General features: G+C 47.3%; 1 protein-coding gene across 3 annotated transcripts in view; it reads left to right on the top strand.

The window, feature by feature from the left end:
• DDB2 (damage specific DNA binding protein 2) overlaps positions 1-2403 on the top strand; it is a 620403-nt gene extending 618000 nt beyond the window's left edge. For all 3 annotated transcript variants that reach the window (XM_069623161.1, XM_069623160.1, XM_069623162.1), the window contains exon 11: positions 2020-2403. In XM_069623161.1, coding sequence (XP_069479262.1) covers positions 2020-2276 — 257 coding nt within the window. In that variant the 3' untranslated portion in view covers positions 2277-2403. The remainder of the gene's footprint in view (positions 1-2019) is intronic.
• The last annotated feature ends 14930 nt before the right edge of the window (positions 2404-17333 follow it).

The following is a 17333-nucleotide window of genomic DNA, read 5'->3' as shown; positions in this document are numbered from 1 at the left end:
CTGCGTTCCCTTTCCGTGTTATGTACTGCTTGCTACTCTATTCAGAGGGTGTGAATCTGAGAGATCCAATGCTGGAGGAAAAAACAAGTTATTTACCAACAATGGAGAATAATAGTTACAGTTATCCTTCGTAGATTCACATGTTACCCACCCACTGCCTCCTCCAGGCTATATCTCCATGCTTATAAATGTATTTGGCTACATGACTTGATTACAGAATCTAGAGATGGCCTTCAGAGATGGAGCTTAAAACATTTTCCCACTTTGGTTATGGTTAATAAGCACCAAAATGAGAGACATAGGCTGTATATTAAACTTTTCATGTTGGTAACATTATTTTAATAACACCAAGGATTCCAAGCCTGAAGACGGGGAGTTATTTAGAACCTTGGAATCTCTGGGTGATACCAACACTGGAGAACCGTTGTTACAGGTAAGTAACTGTTGTTTGTTTTCTTGTACATTATTGTTATTATGCTGTGTCAGGTGATGTGTGCCTGAATATTGTGGTTTGTTTTGTGGTGTAGGCTAGTAGAAGGTTGTGAGTTATGTCTGTTTTAGTGGCGTAGACATGTAGAATCCAGTTGTGTGTTTGGTAACGTTGGTCTATGTATTCCTGGGACTGTAGTGTTTTTTTGGATGTGACGCTTTTTTTTCTAGAGGGTGATTGATAATTGAGTGGCATGGCTGGGCTGAGACACGCCAGTCCATTAGGATTGTTAATTGCTACAAGCTTGGGTGGACGATCGGCTCGCCTGCAGTTGAGAATTCCTTCGTCCAGCAGGACAGAACGTAGGAAGAAGCAATGAATCATGTCTAGTCTACATATTGGGACACTCCAGGGACTGCAAAAGCTTTCCAGATCTACTCGGGAGAGTGGTGTCACTGGCCTCCGTTTTAGGACTCCAGTGACGGGGGAATGCAAAGGAATCACGTAGTTCTGAAATCATCCAAAGATGGTTACCAATGTCTGGAGTAAATACACACATTTTCCCTGAGAAGCCAAGCACAACTTGCCACAGTACAAAGGCCATTTTCTTGGGTTGCGTTTATCCTGAAATCATGTACACTTGTGCAGGTTGCTTGTATTGGAAAAAAGAACTGGCTTCAATGTCCAGACAGAAAAAGGGAAACTAACACTGCACTTCAATACCAAATATTTTTACTCTGCCTAAGAAAATGGTTCCTGATGCCTGCCAGGCCCCCTTTTCAATGGGAACCCTTGCCTAAAATCTAGTTGTTGCTAGCAGTAGAGCCAGTCTTTTGTAATTGGATACTCTTCCCCCCTGCTCATTACTTACACACAGGGCAAGTGGACTTCTAAAAGGGCGCACTGGACCAAACAGAGCCATGCTACACAAAACCCACTCAAAACCAATGTGGCCTATTGCAATTGTAATCAAGTTCAGACTCAAAACATATCTGATAGATTCAATTTTAATTGTCAAATGCAGTTTTTTTATACAAAAATGTCCTAACTCAACATCTAATCATCACGTTGTTTTTATATGAAACAACCAATCTGTTCATAACCTGGAGCACAATAATTGCTCCCACACCCTCTTATTTTTCTCCTCTGCAAACCTCATCTCATGTATACCACACACATACCCACTCTGCAGTGGACATTCCTAGATAATAGGCACTGTCACTCCAAAAAAAAGACACATCAAACATCAAAATCGATTGGCTGAATTTGCCAAGTTCCTACCGGGGGCATTTTGATGTTTGTGGTTGTGGTGAATGGGACCTGTATCGTCTTGTGACTTGTGTTTGGTGACATGGCCATCATGTAGATTTGCATGTGGTGATTTTTGCATTGTTAATTCTTCGTTGATGTGAACCTTTAGATGGTTGCAAGTGGGTTGTTTGGTGCTGTGTACCTTCATGAGAGTATGTTGGGTTTGATGGCACAAGGCATGTCGCATCTTGCAGGAGACCGGTTTGTTGTTGTGGACCTGTACATTTTTGCAACACTGGTTACACAGGCTGACGCAGCCCCTATCCTCTCTCACACAGGTGTGAACATACTGATCTGGAGCAGGGAAGATGCTGTGGTGAAGAAGCAGGAGCACTTAATGAAAGCTATGGTAGAGCACGGTATTGGGATGGATGCCCCACCACGGAGAAGCGGCCAAAGGAGATCAATGCCCGGGCCCAACGCGCAGCCAGACAAGCAAAAGTATACGTTTTCGAGCCAGGAACAGAAGACAAAGAAAAAAGAGCATCCGCCAACTCAGAGAGGGAAGCATAAAAAAAAGGACCTTGAGGATTAAGCAGTGTCCCTGTACTGTGCACTTGCTAGCAGGTTAAAGTTGTGCTTTAAATTCAGTTTACATCCACCAGCCCTTCTTTTTTTAAAATACTTTTTTAATGTTAAAATAAAGTTTTCGATGAAAGGCAGTTTTTATTTCCCTGATTTGCTCAGGAGTGTCTAAGAAACAATGATGCCCAGGCGATCTGTGATAGCAGGAAAACAAAATCTAGTCTTCTGCAACTGAGGACAGGAATTTAAAGTTAACAAGCCAGCTGCTTATTGCCTGGGGAATAGGGGTTAGAGTGGTTGCCTTATGCTGAAATAGCATAGGTTTTGGAATACTCATCCGAGGCCACTCACAACCTGATCTGGAGAGCTCTGTTATTTGAGTGTCTGGTGCGTTTACTCTATTTGCCCATTCAATGCTTATCTCTTCCCCACTTGTGCTAGAGAAGTGTCAAGTCTTTGTGGCGCCATCCTTGAACTGGGACTTCTAAGAGTAGAGTGCCTTTGCTGCCATTTTGTCAGTGGAAATTCAGCCTCACCTTCCACACTAACATCAGTAAATTCCACAGTTACTTTGGAAAACATCTCTGTGTCAGTGCACACCTCTCATCTTAGCACGCACATCCGCAAAACAGCAGGGTGGGCACACAATGGAATTTGCATGCAGGTGTGAAGGGTATGCATATGAACAGAGAGCCATCACTGAACCACAGCTGCACAGTCCTCCGGTCTGCTCTTGGCCTACTACTTGCTCACACCTTTGCCCATTCTTGAAATAAACGCTGTTTTTATAAATCAGTTCGTCATTCATCTTGTATCCTTTCCTGTGTGATCTGGGAATCTGGGAGAGCCATTAACCACAATCCCCCTTCAAGGTATTTGCAGTACCTGTAATGCCTTTGCACTAGATCACACTACCATTCAGAACTATCCAGGTACGAAGCACAGTCAGCCACCCTAGTAACTGTTTGAACTCAAGATCAGTGTGATGTATCCCTTACTGTTTCCACATTGTACACTGTCATTACCTTGTAAATGTTATTACCGCGGCCTGACTGTACTAATGCCCAACTGTAATATATCACTGTACCATATGTCCCAAGCAAGTCACCTGTAACAGTGCCACAATGCTTCAGGGCCGGATGGGCACTTTATACATTTAAATAAATAATTCTTAGCTCCCCTGCCAATTTTAGATTGTGTAAAGATGATCACAATGATTGCAAGTCCTTCTGTATTGCTGACAGATACCAGAAAGATTACTATCGGCACCAAAAAGAAATACTGGTGCTCTATTAAGTAAGTACAGCTGCATGGACCACCCAAAGCACCCGCTGGATCCCTTTGCCACAGAATGAATCGCTGCATAATTTCTCAATGTAAGGGTGGAAAGTGATCCTCCTTCATGCACAGACGACAGTATTCCACAAAAGAACATTTCCCCAGCGAAAGCAACATCAGGATTTGGAGTGAAGATAATGGGTGTCTGGCTGGTCGGGTAACTCTCTTTACTTTGCTTGGGTCACCTTCCTAGAGTCTGCCTACTGACGTATGAAGGGATTGGATGTGGCTATGTTGGGGTTGAAAATGTGCTAGTTGCTGCCATCAATCTCTAAGGACCCAAGACCACACCATGATGTAGTTCTAGTGGAGCTCTGTGAATTTCTGTCTCTCCTTACCTTGTTACAAAAGGGGGCACAGTCTACTTCTACTGCTATTCCTCTTCACAGTGCAGACGTCTGGTACTGATTGGAAGAATCGCTAAAATTATGGCTAATTTGAGGGTGTGAAAAATATTGAAAATCTGAGTGCATCGAAAGTTTGTCTAATCAGAGGGCCAGATATTCTTTGTTGACTGATTGCCTACATTGACCTGCTGGCCACCCAGATTGATTGGAATACAGAACATTCCAGCCAATCCAATTCCACCTCGGCCCCACCAATGGAAACATAGAACAGAATTCTTGTAATTCCACCATTGTAATTCCATTTTAAGGGCAGAGGGAATTCTGACAACTGAGTCCAATTCTTTTTTTATTTTTGTAGGCAGAGGCATACAACAAACTCATATGTCAGAGCAAACAATACATTCAATGTACACATGGAAAGTAATACAGTAACTGCAAGAGCAACATAATAGCAAGTGGGGAGGCAATAAATCATGATGCACCACGATATTTAAGTACTTCCCTGTGGGGCCAGAGATGAGCCACTCTCAGATGTGCTCTCCTCTTGGCTGTTAAGGTAGCTGTTGAATGCACATCATATGTTCTTGGGGCGAGAATGAGTAGGGAGCATAGTGAGGTACTCTTCTTCGCAATTTCGGGACCAGGTAAGTACGTGTAGCCACTTCTGAAATGTCAGGAGAGGGGGACTCTTCCAGCTCTGGAGTATACATTTCTTAGCCACTATGCAGCTTATATTTAGAAATTCAGCCATGCGCCTAATGTCATTGGTTTTCCACACCCCAAACAAGACACCCAGTGAGTCAGGGTTGATTACAATGGGGGTCATTCCGAGGTTGGAGGTAAGGAATTACCGGCACCGGTAAGGGTGCCGATGCCGGTAATCCCTTACCTCCGTATTCCGAGGTCCCTTTGCGGGTCTTTCCTTACCTCCTGCTTTTAGCAGGAGTAAAGTACGGGACCCGCAAAGGTACTTCGGAGGTAATTACGGTACCGTAATTTACGGTGCCGTAATTACCTCCTTCCCCATTCCCATTGAGCCCTATGGGGCAGAAATGGGAATGGGGAAGGGCAAAAGGTGAATGGGGAATTACCGGTCCCTCCAACCCTGGAATGGACCCGTAATTACTCCATTCACCATGCCGGACTTGGGACGGTTTTGGAGGCAACCATGGAGCTAATTACTCCATGGTTAGCTCCAAACCCGGAATGAGGCCCAATGATTTCAGCAAGTGTCCCTAGGATTCTCTCCCAGAATTCCCTCAGTTTGTGGCATGTCCAGAACATATGCAGATGGTCCGCGTTCTCTGCCTTGCAGCAGGGGCAGGAATGTGTGGTGGTATGCGCGAAATTGGAGATCCTGAGAGGGGTGTATTACAGCCTGTTAAGTAATTATACTGCATTGCACAATGGCGAAAATTGAGGGAGACTTTGTTGGTGTGTGAGCACAACTTTTCCCATAACTGGTCAGAGACCTCGAGGCCCAATTCCTCTGTCCATTCACTGCGTGCCCTAGAAGGCCGGGCAGGGGCGCCCGCCAATACCATTTTATATAGCAAGGAGACTACGCCGCGGGCGCCACCCGAATTGGCAATGTATGCAATCCCTGGGGAGTCAGGGGGCTCATTGGGGAAAGCTGGCCATGCGGCACGGAAGGCGGCGCAGAGCCTATAATATTGTAGGATCTCCAGCACCGACCCAGAGTGGCCCGGTTTCCATGTCTGTGGGTTTATAAACCGCCCATCAGGATAGAAGTCTGTTAGTGCCTGGTAGCTCAGAGCCCCCCAGTGCCGAGCCAGGGCAGTATCGTTTGTAGGCTCCAGCGCGGGAAACCCCCACACAGGAAGCCATTTGTAATAGGGGTGATGTTCTGCTGTTGTACTCAGCAGTCGATCACAGGCACACAAGGTTAATTCCAACTGGGTAAATGGGCGAGTCGGGTTTATACTGCTGATGTAATGTGAGGGTCATTATATTAACTCTGGATGCCGCCAGGATTTCCAGCTTGACATGTGGGTGGGATGGGGAGCCAGGATACCAGTGAGTGGTGTATTGGGCCTGTGCATCCACGCAATATAGTGTTAGGTCAGGGGCAGTAAACGCTCCTCTTTCATATGGGAGCGTCAAATCTGCCCATTTCTTGCACACCGCACCCGAGTGCCATAGGAACTGTGCGCACAATTTGTATAATCTCGTAAAGTATTTCTCCCCTGGCCAGATGGGTATGTTACTAAATGTGTATAGTAAATTGGGAAGCAGTACCATCTTGATAAGGGAAAGCTTCCCGGCGAATGACAACGGGAGAGAGTGCCACCATGTCATTTTGTGCTCGGCTAGCTGTGCTGCGGCCTGGTAGTTGCCCATCAGCAGGGTGCTCCTGGCTAGGGACACCTGGACTCCCAGGTACTTGATCCCGGTGGGGGACCAGCAGAGTGGGTATTCAGTGGCTGGTTTTTGGGTAGTGTTAGTAAGCGGAAAGACCTCGGATTTGGAGTAATTGTGAATTCCGAGAGGGTACCTATGCATGTGATGTCCCGTAATATTGGATCAAGATGAGTGGCGGGGCCCCTGATGTATAATAACACATCATCTGAGTAGAGGGATATAATCTCGGGGGTGTCTTTCAATAGCATACCCCTATGGGAATGGCACGCTCAAATGTGGTCCGCCATTGGCTCTATTGCCAGTGCGAAGAGGATCGGGGAGAATGGGAAACCCTGTCGGGTGCCTCTGAAGAGCAGGAACAGAGTGGACGTCAGGGAATTGACCCAGACCCTGGCTACTGGAGAGGTGTATAATAGTTTAATGTATCTAATCATGTTAGGTCCGACGCCCATTGTCTCCAGCACTAACTACATATACTTCCATTATACCATATCGAATGCTTTTTAAGCGTCGAGTGTGACCGCAACTGCATTTGAGCCCTGATCATTTTGCGCCATAATATTAAACAGCCGCCTGATGTTGTGGGAAGTGGATCTCCCTGGTACAAAGCCTGCTTGATCCTCATGGACTCTGTGTGTCATAATTGGGAGGAAACGGTTCGCTATCACCTTAGCAAAGATTTTGGTGTCTAGGTTCATAAGAGAAAGGGACCTGTATGAACCGCATTCATCGCTAGGTTTGCCAGGTTTATGTAACACCGTTACAACGGCTTCATCTAAGGAGAGGGAGGACGACAGACGCGCAGAATGACTCATCCCAGACCTCCAGTAGTTTGGGGGCTAGTATAGCTATGTGTTCCTGATAGAATTCGGCTGCGAGCCCGTCGGGGCCTGGTGCTTTACCCTTAGGAAGATCTGAGATGGCCCTGCCTATCTTGTCCAGTAGGATCAGGGAATCCAGCTGTGCCCTGGTTGAGGAGGAGATGCATGTTGTGGGTATCTGATCGAGGAGATCCCTTATATGTCGTTCTCTGTGTTCGGGGGGTAGGGAATATAGGTTTGTGTAGAGGTCGGTGAAGATGTCCAATATCTGCTGATCCAACCACCATGTGACGCCTTGTCTGTCCTTGACAGAAGCAATCAGTGCCTGGCCCCACTCCCACCTCGTTAGAATTGCTAATGTTTTACCGGGTCTGTTACCCTCCCAATCTGGACTCAGAGTGACTGAGGTCTGCCCTTATTGTTTTCAGCACTCCCGCCTCCTTGGATATGGACATCCCTCTGATATAGGTTTTGAAGGCGTCCCATCGGACACCGACAGCAGTGGCCTGGGGGGTGTTATGCTAAAAAAAGGACCCAATATCCGCCAATATGTCAGCCTTGAACACAATGTCCCTGAGGGCAGCAGACTTGAAATGATGTGTGCTAAATGTTGGGACGGGTGTTCCTAATTCCACCGATAGGGTGATTGGGGCATGGTCAGAGAACTTACGAGTCAGTATCTGCGCTCCCCCTACCCTGCCCATCACTTCACTTGACACCAGGAACAGATCAATTCTGAAGGAGCTATCGTGGACAGAGTAGTAATAGGTATATTCTCGCAGTTGAGGATGTAATGTCCTCCAAGCGTCTCGAATGTTGAGCATTGCGCTATGTTCATTTAATCTGCGTGCCGTGCCAGACAGTGACCTGGGAGCGGTCCCGGTCCTGTCCAGGCTAGTGTCCAGTATCAAGTTCATATCCCCTCCCCAGATGATCTGGATTCCCACGTAGCCCAGCAGTATAGATGCCAGAGTGTCCACAGATTCCGGGGTATCTACATTGGGACCATACGTGTTTACAAGAAGGTACTCTGTTTACTATTGTACAGTGTAGCACCATTATCTTATGTACTATGAATGTAATGGATTTATGGATCAGTGCCAACACGCCTCTGGCCTGTGTGGAATAGGAAGTGTAGTATCTGTTAGGTCCCCATGATGGTGCCATGCTCATTGCTAGGCGACCCTTAGAGTGGGTTTCTTGCAGCAGCAGTATCTTACTGCTGTGTCTTTGGGCATTAGCCATAATTTTGCAGGCCTTGGTGTGGTTACTCAATCCCCGGACATTCCAGGACATTATGGTAGTGGGCATTTCACTTGTCTTGGGCACATCCCAGCACGTTCGTCGTGGCATGTGTTTACAGTTAGTGTTGTCACTCTGGGGACACTCTAACGTTACGTGATATGCTGGTCTGCCTCCGTCATTTTTGATATACCTTCCCCAAACGACAATTCCCCCCTCCCTACCACCCCTTCACGGCTGGAAGTGTCCCCACGCTCCCCCTCCCAATTCTACCAAAAATCCCCTTAGAACAGGAATTAGCGGGCCAATCCCAACATAGATCCACCACACCACAGGCCCAACAGGGGCCAACAACTACCAAGAACCCCTCAAAAGTGACCATTGCAACCGCAGTGGGGCACGCTGTTGCCGTGCAGTCGACACATAAAGAAAACAGGAGCCATAAAGTACCAAAAGCGGTACATGCGTCAGCGGTATACATAACATTCGCACATTGTGTATCACCAGTATACGCAGCAATAAAGGCTTGAACAAAAGATTGAGCAACATAGTCAGTTCCAGGCGGCATGAGAACAATTGGTTAGAATACTGGAGCAAGAACAAACATGTGCCGCGTGAGGCAAAATAGAGCAGAGAGCAGGGAATGGCAGAAAATAAGCAACCGACTCGGTGTACCACCGCTAGAGGAATCGAGTGTATATGCGCAGGGGGGCCAGTAAGGCCGTTGTTGCCATCATCCCATTAGCGAGTAGACATAAATGACCAAAAAAAAGCGACATGAAATTAAACAGGCTAGTGCTCAATCATTATTCATGGGGTCCTCTGCTGGAATATGAAGCAGTATCTGCGACTCTATGAACTTCACAGCTTCCTCAGGTACAGTAAAAAAGTACAGTTTTTCCTTATAGGTGAACTTGAGTCGTGCAGGGAACAGTATTGAATAGGGGATGTTGCGCTCTCTTAGCAGTTTTTTGACGCAGAGAAACTGGCGCCTCTCCTGTTGCACTCCAACAGAGAAGTCGGGGAAGATCCTGATTGAGTCGAAGCGTAGGTCCCCCTTTTTGCGCGACAGGCGAAGGGTAAGGTCTCTGTCCATATAATTGAGAATCCTAGCGATGATAGGCCTGGGAAAGTCTCCGGGTTTAGGGCACGGGAATAAGGACTGGTGGGCTCACTCAACCGTGAAAAATGCGGAAAGGGCGGGGTTGCCCAGCAGTTCTTTAACCTCATTAGTGCCAAGGGCGAGTTATCTCGTCCTTGGGATTACCTCCCTGTTGCCAAGAACCAGATACCTTGTCCTTTTTGGCATTCTGTTTTGTGCGATCCCTGCTGGGCAGGGATCGCACAAAACTATATCCAACGCCCAGGCTATGAGAGGGGGAGGTCCCCCTTCACTGCCCGGGGGTTGGATTACCTTCAATTTCACTGCGGCGTGCGTGATGCACGGCGACATGATATGAAAGTAGATTCACCGTGGCAGCCATTTTCGGCTGCCGCTGTGAAAACAGAAGGTGAGTGTTCACCTTACTCTGCCTCGATCTCCGGCTGTATTTCAAGCCAGAGATCGAGGCAGGTATCGTTGGAAAGGGGAGATTCTCCCCTTTCCAACAATACCTTGTGTGACAGCATTGCTGGTCACGGATCAGGCGCAGAGCTCGATCCGTGGCCAGCAATGCCCACTAGACCACCAGGGATCTGTTTTGGGAGCGGGGAAGGGGGCCTGCTTACTAGGTAAGCAGCCCCTTCTCCCCCAATCCCCCAAAGCATGGCGCCATGGCAGTGGAGACCCCTGGGGGCAGTGATCATCTGCCCCCAGGGGTGTGGATAAATATAAAAATTAAAAAAATTCGAAGGCAGGGGGGAGGTGGGAGGGGGTTTGGGGTCCTGGAGTCCACTAGCCACCAGGGAGTCTTGAAAAAGTGGTGTTGTTGGATACTTCGTTTCTGCAGAAAAATCCAAACCCAGAGTACCAGAAATGAGGCAGCAAAAGTCTAAATTAATGGAGGCAGAGATCACCATGCTGGCTGATAAGGAAGTGAAACACACACACAAGCTATTTGGAGCCAGAAGAAGACGACCATCTCTGGTGAAATAAGGGACATAATGCACTGTGACTGTGAGGACCTCAGGAAAAGATGGAATGCCCTAAAGGTCAATGCCCTCATATCCCACCAAACTAAGGCAACAGCTGCCACCGGAGGGGGACAGTGGAGGCCTTGAATGTGACACCATTGAACATGGTGAACAGTCTACTGTGCATGATTCACATGGAGGATATTGAAGCCACAGAGGGTGGAATAGACAGTAGTCCCAAGTGAATAGATGGTTGCCCTTAAGTAAATGCACAACCTGAATTGGGTGGCAAGCTATAAACTTGCAGTCCTCCTGCAGACTCTGGGGCAGGCAGTGCACTTGCACAATTGACAGAACCAATACAGTGGAACATGTAGCATCATGTGTCCTCGGTGTCCACCATAACCAGCAACCCTTACACCCATGTAGTTGAAACACATACTGGCCAAAGTAACCCCCAACCTGAGACTCCAGGAGGCTAAATTACCATATGCTGGACAAATGTTATCTACCCATGCTCCATCCATATGGACGTCATTCTGAACAAATGTAGGTGGCAAAGAGCTGTAGGAACTGGATTGGTGTACAACATGATCTGCAATATCAAAGGGCCTCTCCACAGCAAGCACACCTCACAGGTGGGAAAATCCACTCGCATCACCAATGACATGGTTGAGCAAGGGCCAACTGTGTGCATGATAGGGTGAAAACGTGCATTAAGACTTTTCCCAGCGAACACATTTTCAGAGCCTACCATTTGAAAGAAGCATCAAACACATCCCTTTTGCATGTGTCTCCGGATGTCAATTCAAATAGCTCCATGTGTCAGGTTTCACCCCTTCTCTTTATTAGTTGCATGTAACTGCCGCCAAAATGTATAAGTATGATTCACACCAAACTCCCAATGTATTTGGCAGCATGTCTCATCTCTCCCAACAGGCACACAAGCTAGCCAGGCAGCAGAGAAATGTGCCAGCATGCAAGACACTTCTGCTGCAAGTACCAGACCAGCCCCGGACATCCCAGATCCTCCAGGGATGCATGACACAGTATGGCCACTAGCCGCACAAAAATCAGAAGGCATCCTTTCCTGTGACCACGACCGCCCATGGGCATATCCTCCACAGTTGGTGCCACTTTTGCTGGCTCAGGGGAACCTGTTGCTACACCAAAAAATGAGGCTAGCCCCCACCTGTGAGTCAGTGCCACAAACCGCCAACGTCTCAAGGGAGCCTTTTGCCAAAAAAATGCACTTGTCACAGATGGCCTTAAAAATTCCCACAATCCAGAGTATGGTTCAAGAGGGTTTTATTGTAAACAATTAAGGTGAACAGCCCCGAGAGTGGTACATGGCAATAGGTAGCCACAACTATCTCAGAAGGAACCATGGTGAGGGCCCTTTAGGAAAAACTTTCTTTTTGCAACTATCCGTCCATAGGTTTCTATGGGACACCCTTTCTTTTTGCTTGTTTTGAACCCTGTCCTGGCTTTTTTGCGATACGTAAAGCATTCTGCTTTACTTCCCTTGCCTGGTTTGCTCGTTCTTATAGGGAAACTGACTAGTCCCAAGGCTTTGGCCTCACTATTGAGCATGGGACGGGTACTCAACATAGCAATGCTGATGGGCTCTCCAGGATGTATAACCAACAGGAAGTGGTAACTGTCAATAGGTAACCCCTTCAAACTCCGAACTAACCATGGCAAAGGCCTGTTAGGAAAGACTTCCTTTTTGCAACTTTCCCTCCACAGATTTCTATGGGACACCCTCTTTTTGATTATTTTGAACCTTGCCCTGACTTCTGCTTTCCTTCCCCTGCCCGTTTGCTCATCCTTATGGGGAAACTGACAAGTCCCTAAGACTATCAGTACTGAGAGACTGTGTCTCTCTTTATGAATTCTTGCATTTTTACAATATGACACATCAGCTTACAGTGAAGTTAGGATACTTTATAACCTTTCTTTTTTTATAATGGATTTGTGGTTACTTTTACAATGTGCCTAAAACAAGCTGGTGGCATCTGTGATACTTTTACAGTTTGTGTGACATTTTACAAGTGCGTTTTGCATTTACCGCAAATGGTTACTAAATGTGGCTAGCCACCCTAAAATGGCTGTGCCATGAGGCATTTTGCTTGTTCTTTGGCCATATTATTCTTTGGCCCTCTTCCTGCCAGGTCAGGGAAGGCCTTTTAAGGAAATCCATTTAGCGGGGAAAGCTGTGGCTTTCGCAGGCTAATCAGTAGTTTGTGTGCCAGAGAAGGGCACTGGGACTGTCTTGTCTAAATCCACATCTCTGATACCTGAATGTCTGTTGGTGGGCAGATATGGTGACCAGTGGCTATCTATTATTGGACAGCCACTGTCTGTTTGAATGGTGCAGATCCTTTCCATTGGTGGTTTTGGGGTTGCTCCAAGCCTGAATCTTGGATGAAGGAGGGCTCCTGCAACTGTTCATCAAATCACCTTTGGAGCCAAGTCTTCTACGAAGAAGAGCAGCCCGCTAACGAACCGAAGACGACCCGTTCAGCTGACCAGCATTGACTCCAGTGTTGTCGCGGTGAAGTCATGCTCCTCTATCTTGATCTCAAAAAGACCTTTGTTGGTGCTTCGACCTCTGTAATGGTGAGAAAACCAGTCTCGACCCTTGCTCACCGCCATTCCGAGCAGAGCCTTGGAACTTTGCAGATCTTCAGCATGTGCCACAAGTCGCCTGTGCCTGCATCTTCTGCCTTCTAACTCTCACTCCAAGGGAAGCTGTACTAAACCTGCTCCTGTGTTCACCACTGGAAGATTACCTATCAGCGTCTGACCGTAGGGACCTACGTTGAATCTGGTCTTCGTGTCCCTGGGGTGTCCTGTGGCAATCTGGCCCACAGAAGTCTGTCGCCATGGGTCTTCAACTGGAAGCTGCCTGAAACAGATTCCCAAGCACAGCGACCGACTGAAACTAAATCCCACAAAACTAAACAAAGTGTCTCTGCCGTCTAGATTTTCCTCGCAAAAGGAACCAATATAGAAGAACAAGCCAGAAACAAAGTCTTGAGCCTCCACAAGTGATATCCATAGAACTCTGTGCCGGGGGGAGGTGTAAGTATACATGTTGATTTAACCCCTTGTCTCCCATAAGGTAACAAGAGTGTACAGTCATGACCCTAAGTCACTCTTACTTGACCTTTGGTGGTGGTGCCTGGGTTAAGGATCCCTTCCTAGGACTATCCTGGTTTGTTGGATTGAGTTGCATCCTAATCTAAACTTTGCTTGAACTTTCTAACTTTGTGACTCTTTAATAATCATAACCACTGGCACTACATATCCCTATATGAACCTACCTGAAGAGTGTGTACTTTGGAACTGGTGATCTTTGGGCACAAGGCCCCAAACCATCTTGGGGTTGGATTTTATAAGAATTAATGAATCTGTTTCGTGTGATTCTAAAGAGTATGGTCTATTTCTATGCGTATAGCTACTCACCTGTGTTTCACTGGTGAATGAAATGCTAATCTATCTCTCCTAAGGGTGAATGTATTATAAGAGGTTTTGTGACAATATTTTCCTTTAATTGTTATCTGATTTGTGTGTAACTTAAGATCTAATAAATAATTGTATTTTTTATACTTGCTGGTCTAACTGTAATCATTGATGCTGCCCTGTGTGAACTCATTGTAGCCCTTGTCTACTCTCAAACCCTTCCTTAGACTAAGCCTTGCCTCACCTTGATTGGGTTTGGTGAACCTTTGTGTCTTCCCTGTTCACCATAATAGGGAGGCCTTCTAAAATCCTCCCTCCAGCACTGACTTTGGAAATCAATCTTAACAGTGCCTAAGGAATGTAGTCTTATCTGTCTGGCTCCCTCCCTTCTCATGGCTTCCCTATTCTAGCAATCCTTTATGCCAATTTGTGGGATCCAGGTGTTCAGTGTTTTCCCAAAACAGGTACCTCGCTCCCCTTTCTCTCCCGACATGCTCTCTCCCATTCTTTTCCTTGATGTCCTATTCTTCACTCTTTTCTTCTCTTGCTCTTCTCTCTTCCTCTTGATTTTCCTCCTTTTCCCATCTCTACCCTCTCTCCTTGTTATTTCCTGCCCCGATCTGAAGAGCTTTAAGGCACTGGTCAAACAGAGGGAAATCTGTCCCAAGTATTCCTCTGGTAGGCATTACGAAGAAGGTGTCAAGCTCACTCTTGATTTCCGTCAATTCCACTCCACCTTCCTGAGTACCCCTCGTGCCCTTCTCCTCACCTGTAGTATCCTGGTCTGACGCAACTCCGAATCTCCGGATTCTCAATGCTTCTTCCCTGGATAGTCGATGTGGTCTGCCTCGAGAGGAAGCCACCCTGCCCCTCTAACTCGGGGCCAAGGGGGCCCCCGTACCGGGGCAGACCGGTTTAGGGGAAAAAGCCAGCGGGCATAAAAAACCCCTCGTAGCGGAACCAGGTAGCCGGTTAGCTGACACAAGAAACTAAATGCAGACCAGCAGGATAATCGGAAAAGGACTGACTGCTCGGAGGAGTGTGAAAAGACAGTCGAGGTAAAGGGAAAACCAGGAAGCGCTACCATAGATAGCAAGGTACGCCAAGAGAGTGCAATCTCGTAGAAAGGAGAAAGAAAAGAGCGGCAGGGCGCCGCGGAGGAAAGACCTACAGCGTCTCAACCCGAAAGCCTGACGCGGAAGGTTGCAACGCATCTGCTTCCGGGTTGGAGCCGGCTAAAAGGAACTCGTCGGTCTGAAGACTAGACCGCTGCGGACAAGAACGTAATGCGTAACGGCAAGGTTAATGGCCGCTCCATCGCCAGCGTTTCCACAATCGCCAGGGACAGCGGTGTGTGACAGTATATCCCCCTCCCAGTCCGAACCCTCCAGGTTTCCCTGGATGTGTCCGGTGAAAGCGCCCGATGAGTCTAGATGCATGTATGTACGACCTGGGCTCCCAGGAGTCCTCAGTACTAGGATAGTTCTTCCATGACACCAGGTATTCTAGCCTGCCCTTGTGGTATCTAGAATCAAGGATGGCAGACACCTCATATTCTTCTGGTCCTGAATCGAAATTGCTCAAACGCCCAGTAGTCTTGCCCATCGGGGTGTTCGGATCAACAGGGCTGAGAAGGGATGAGTGAAAAACCGGATGTATCCGGCCCAAGGACTTAGGTAGTTGCAATCTAAATGCCACTGGATTAATCTTCCGGATAATCTTGAAGGGACCTATATTTCTGGGGGTCAGTTTGGTCGGATGAACCCACCTAGGCAAGTATCTAGTTGACAGCCAGACCCAATCGCCCTCCTTCCATTCCGGACAGGGCAATCGAGCCCGATCGGAATGGTCTTTGTATCTGCGCCTGGCCAAAGCTAAACTCTGTAATGCAGTATCGTGGGCTTTGGTGATTTGATCAAGAGTGGATTCGATGGTGGGTATGTTAGTATGAGAAGGAAAAACAGGAAGTATGCTGCGAGGGTGATGTCCATAGGAACTAAAAAAAGGACTCAGTCCTGTGGCCGAATGTACAGTGTTGTTATATGCAAATTCAGCAGTGGACAGAAGGTTAACCCAATCGTCCTGGTTCTTGTTTACATAACACCTGAGGTATTGTTCCAGAGTGGCATTAAGCCGCTCTGTTTGTCCGTTGGTCTGAGGGTGAAAACCTGATGATAAAGCCCTCTCGATTCCTAACCGTGTACACAGGGCGTTCCAGAACCTTGAAGTATATTGACTTCCTCGGTCTGAGATAATCTTATCGGGAAGGCCGTGGAGCCTAAAAATATCCCTGAGAAACACCTCAGCCATCTCGGAGGCTGACGGCACACCCTGTAGTGCGGAAAAATGTGCTAACTTGGTGAATGTATCAATGGTTACCATAACGCAAGTCTTCCCCTGAGATTTGGGCAAATCTACAATGAAATCAGTGGAAATCTGGGACCATGGCTGGTTTGGCAAGTCTGGCTGCGTAAGCAACCCATAGGGCTTATGCGTGGAGTTCTTGTTTTGGGCACAGACTACACACGTTTTACAGTGTTGCTTAACATCATGCGAGAGTCGAGGCCAAAAGAAAGATCGAGAGATTAGCTCAAGGGTGCCTCGAACTCCCCTGTGTCCAGCAGTAACATGATTATGACCCCATTCTAGGACTTTAGATTGTAAGGACCTAGAGGGAACGTACAAACGTTGTCCTACCAATAGAAGTCCTTCAGACCAATGGATCTTGGATTGCAAGTCACCGGGAACCGTGATTGCCAAATCGGGTTTGGTTACCGATCTTATCTCCTGCAGAAATGCCGAAACCATTCCCACAATCTTGTTTCGAGGAAACATTGGTTGGCTAACTGAGGGGGAATGATTGTCCGCAGACCGGCTTCTAGACAGAGCATCCGCCAAGCTGTTTTGGGTGCCAGGAATGTACGTGATGATAAAGTCATACTGACTAAAGAAATGTGCCCAGCGGGCTTGCCTTGAATTGACACATTCCATGTTACGGAGAATCTTCAGGTTCTTATGGTCTGTGCGTAACGTAAACGGATGCCTTCCGCCTTGCAACAGGTGTCTCCACTCCTCGCAGGCCACCTTGAGAGCCAAAAGTTCTTTTTCTATCACTGAATAGTTCAGTTGGCTGGAGGAAAGAGTCTTCGAAAGATATGCTACAGGATGTTCCTTCCCGTCCTTCTGCTGGAGTAGTACAGCACCCAAAGCACTTGCAGAGGCGTCAGCCTCTACCATAAAAGGTTGGGTTTGATCCGGTTGAGTCAGGATGGGTGCAGAACAGAATCTCTTCTTGAGGTCAACAAAAGCTTGATCCGCTGATTCTGACCAGAAAAACGGTTTAGCGTCCTTCTTAAGTAATGAGGTTATTGGTAACACAATCAGTGAAAAATGACT

The sequence above is a fragment of the Ambystoma mexicanum genome, chromosome 11 (genome assembly GCF_040938575.1).
Source record: "Ambystoma mexicanum isolate Mex_15411 chromosome 11, UKY_AmexF1_1, whole genome shotgun sequence".
NCBI lineage: Eukaryota > Metazoa > Chordata > Amphibia > Caudata > Ambystomatidae > Ambystoma > Ambystoma mexicanum.
This window is presented reverse-complemented; position numbering and strand designations above follow the sequence as displayed.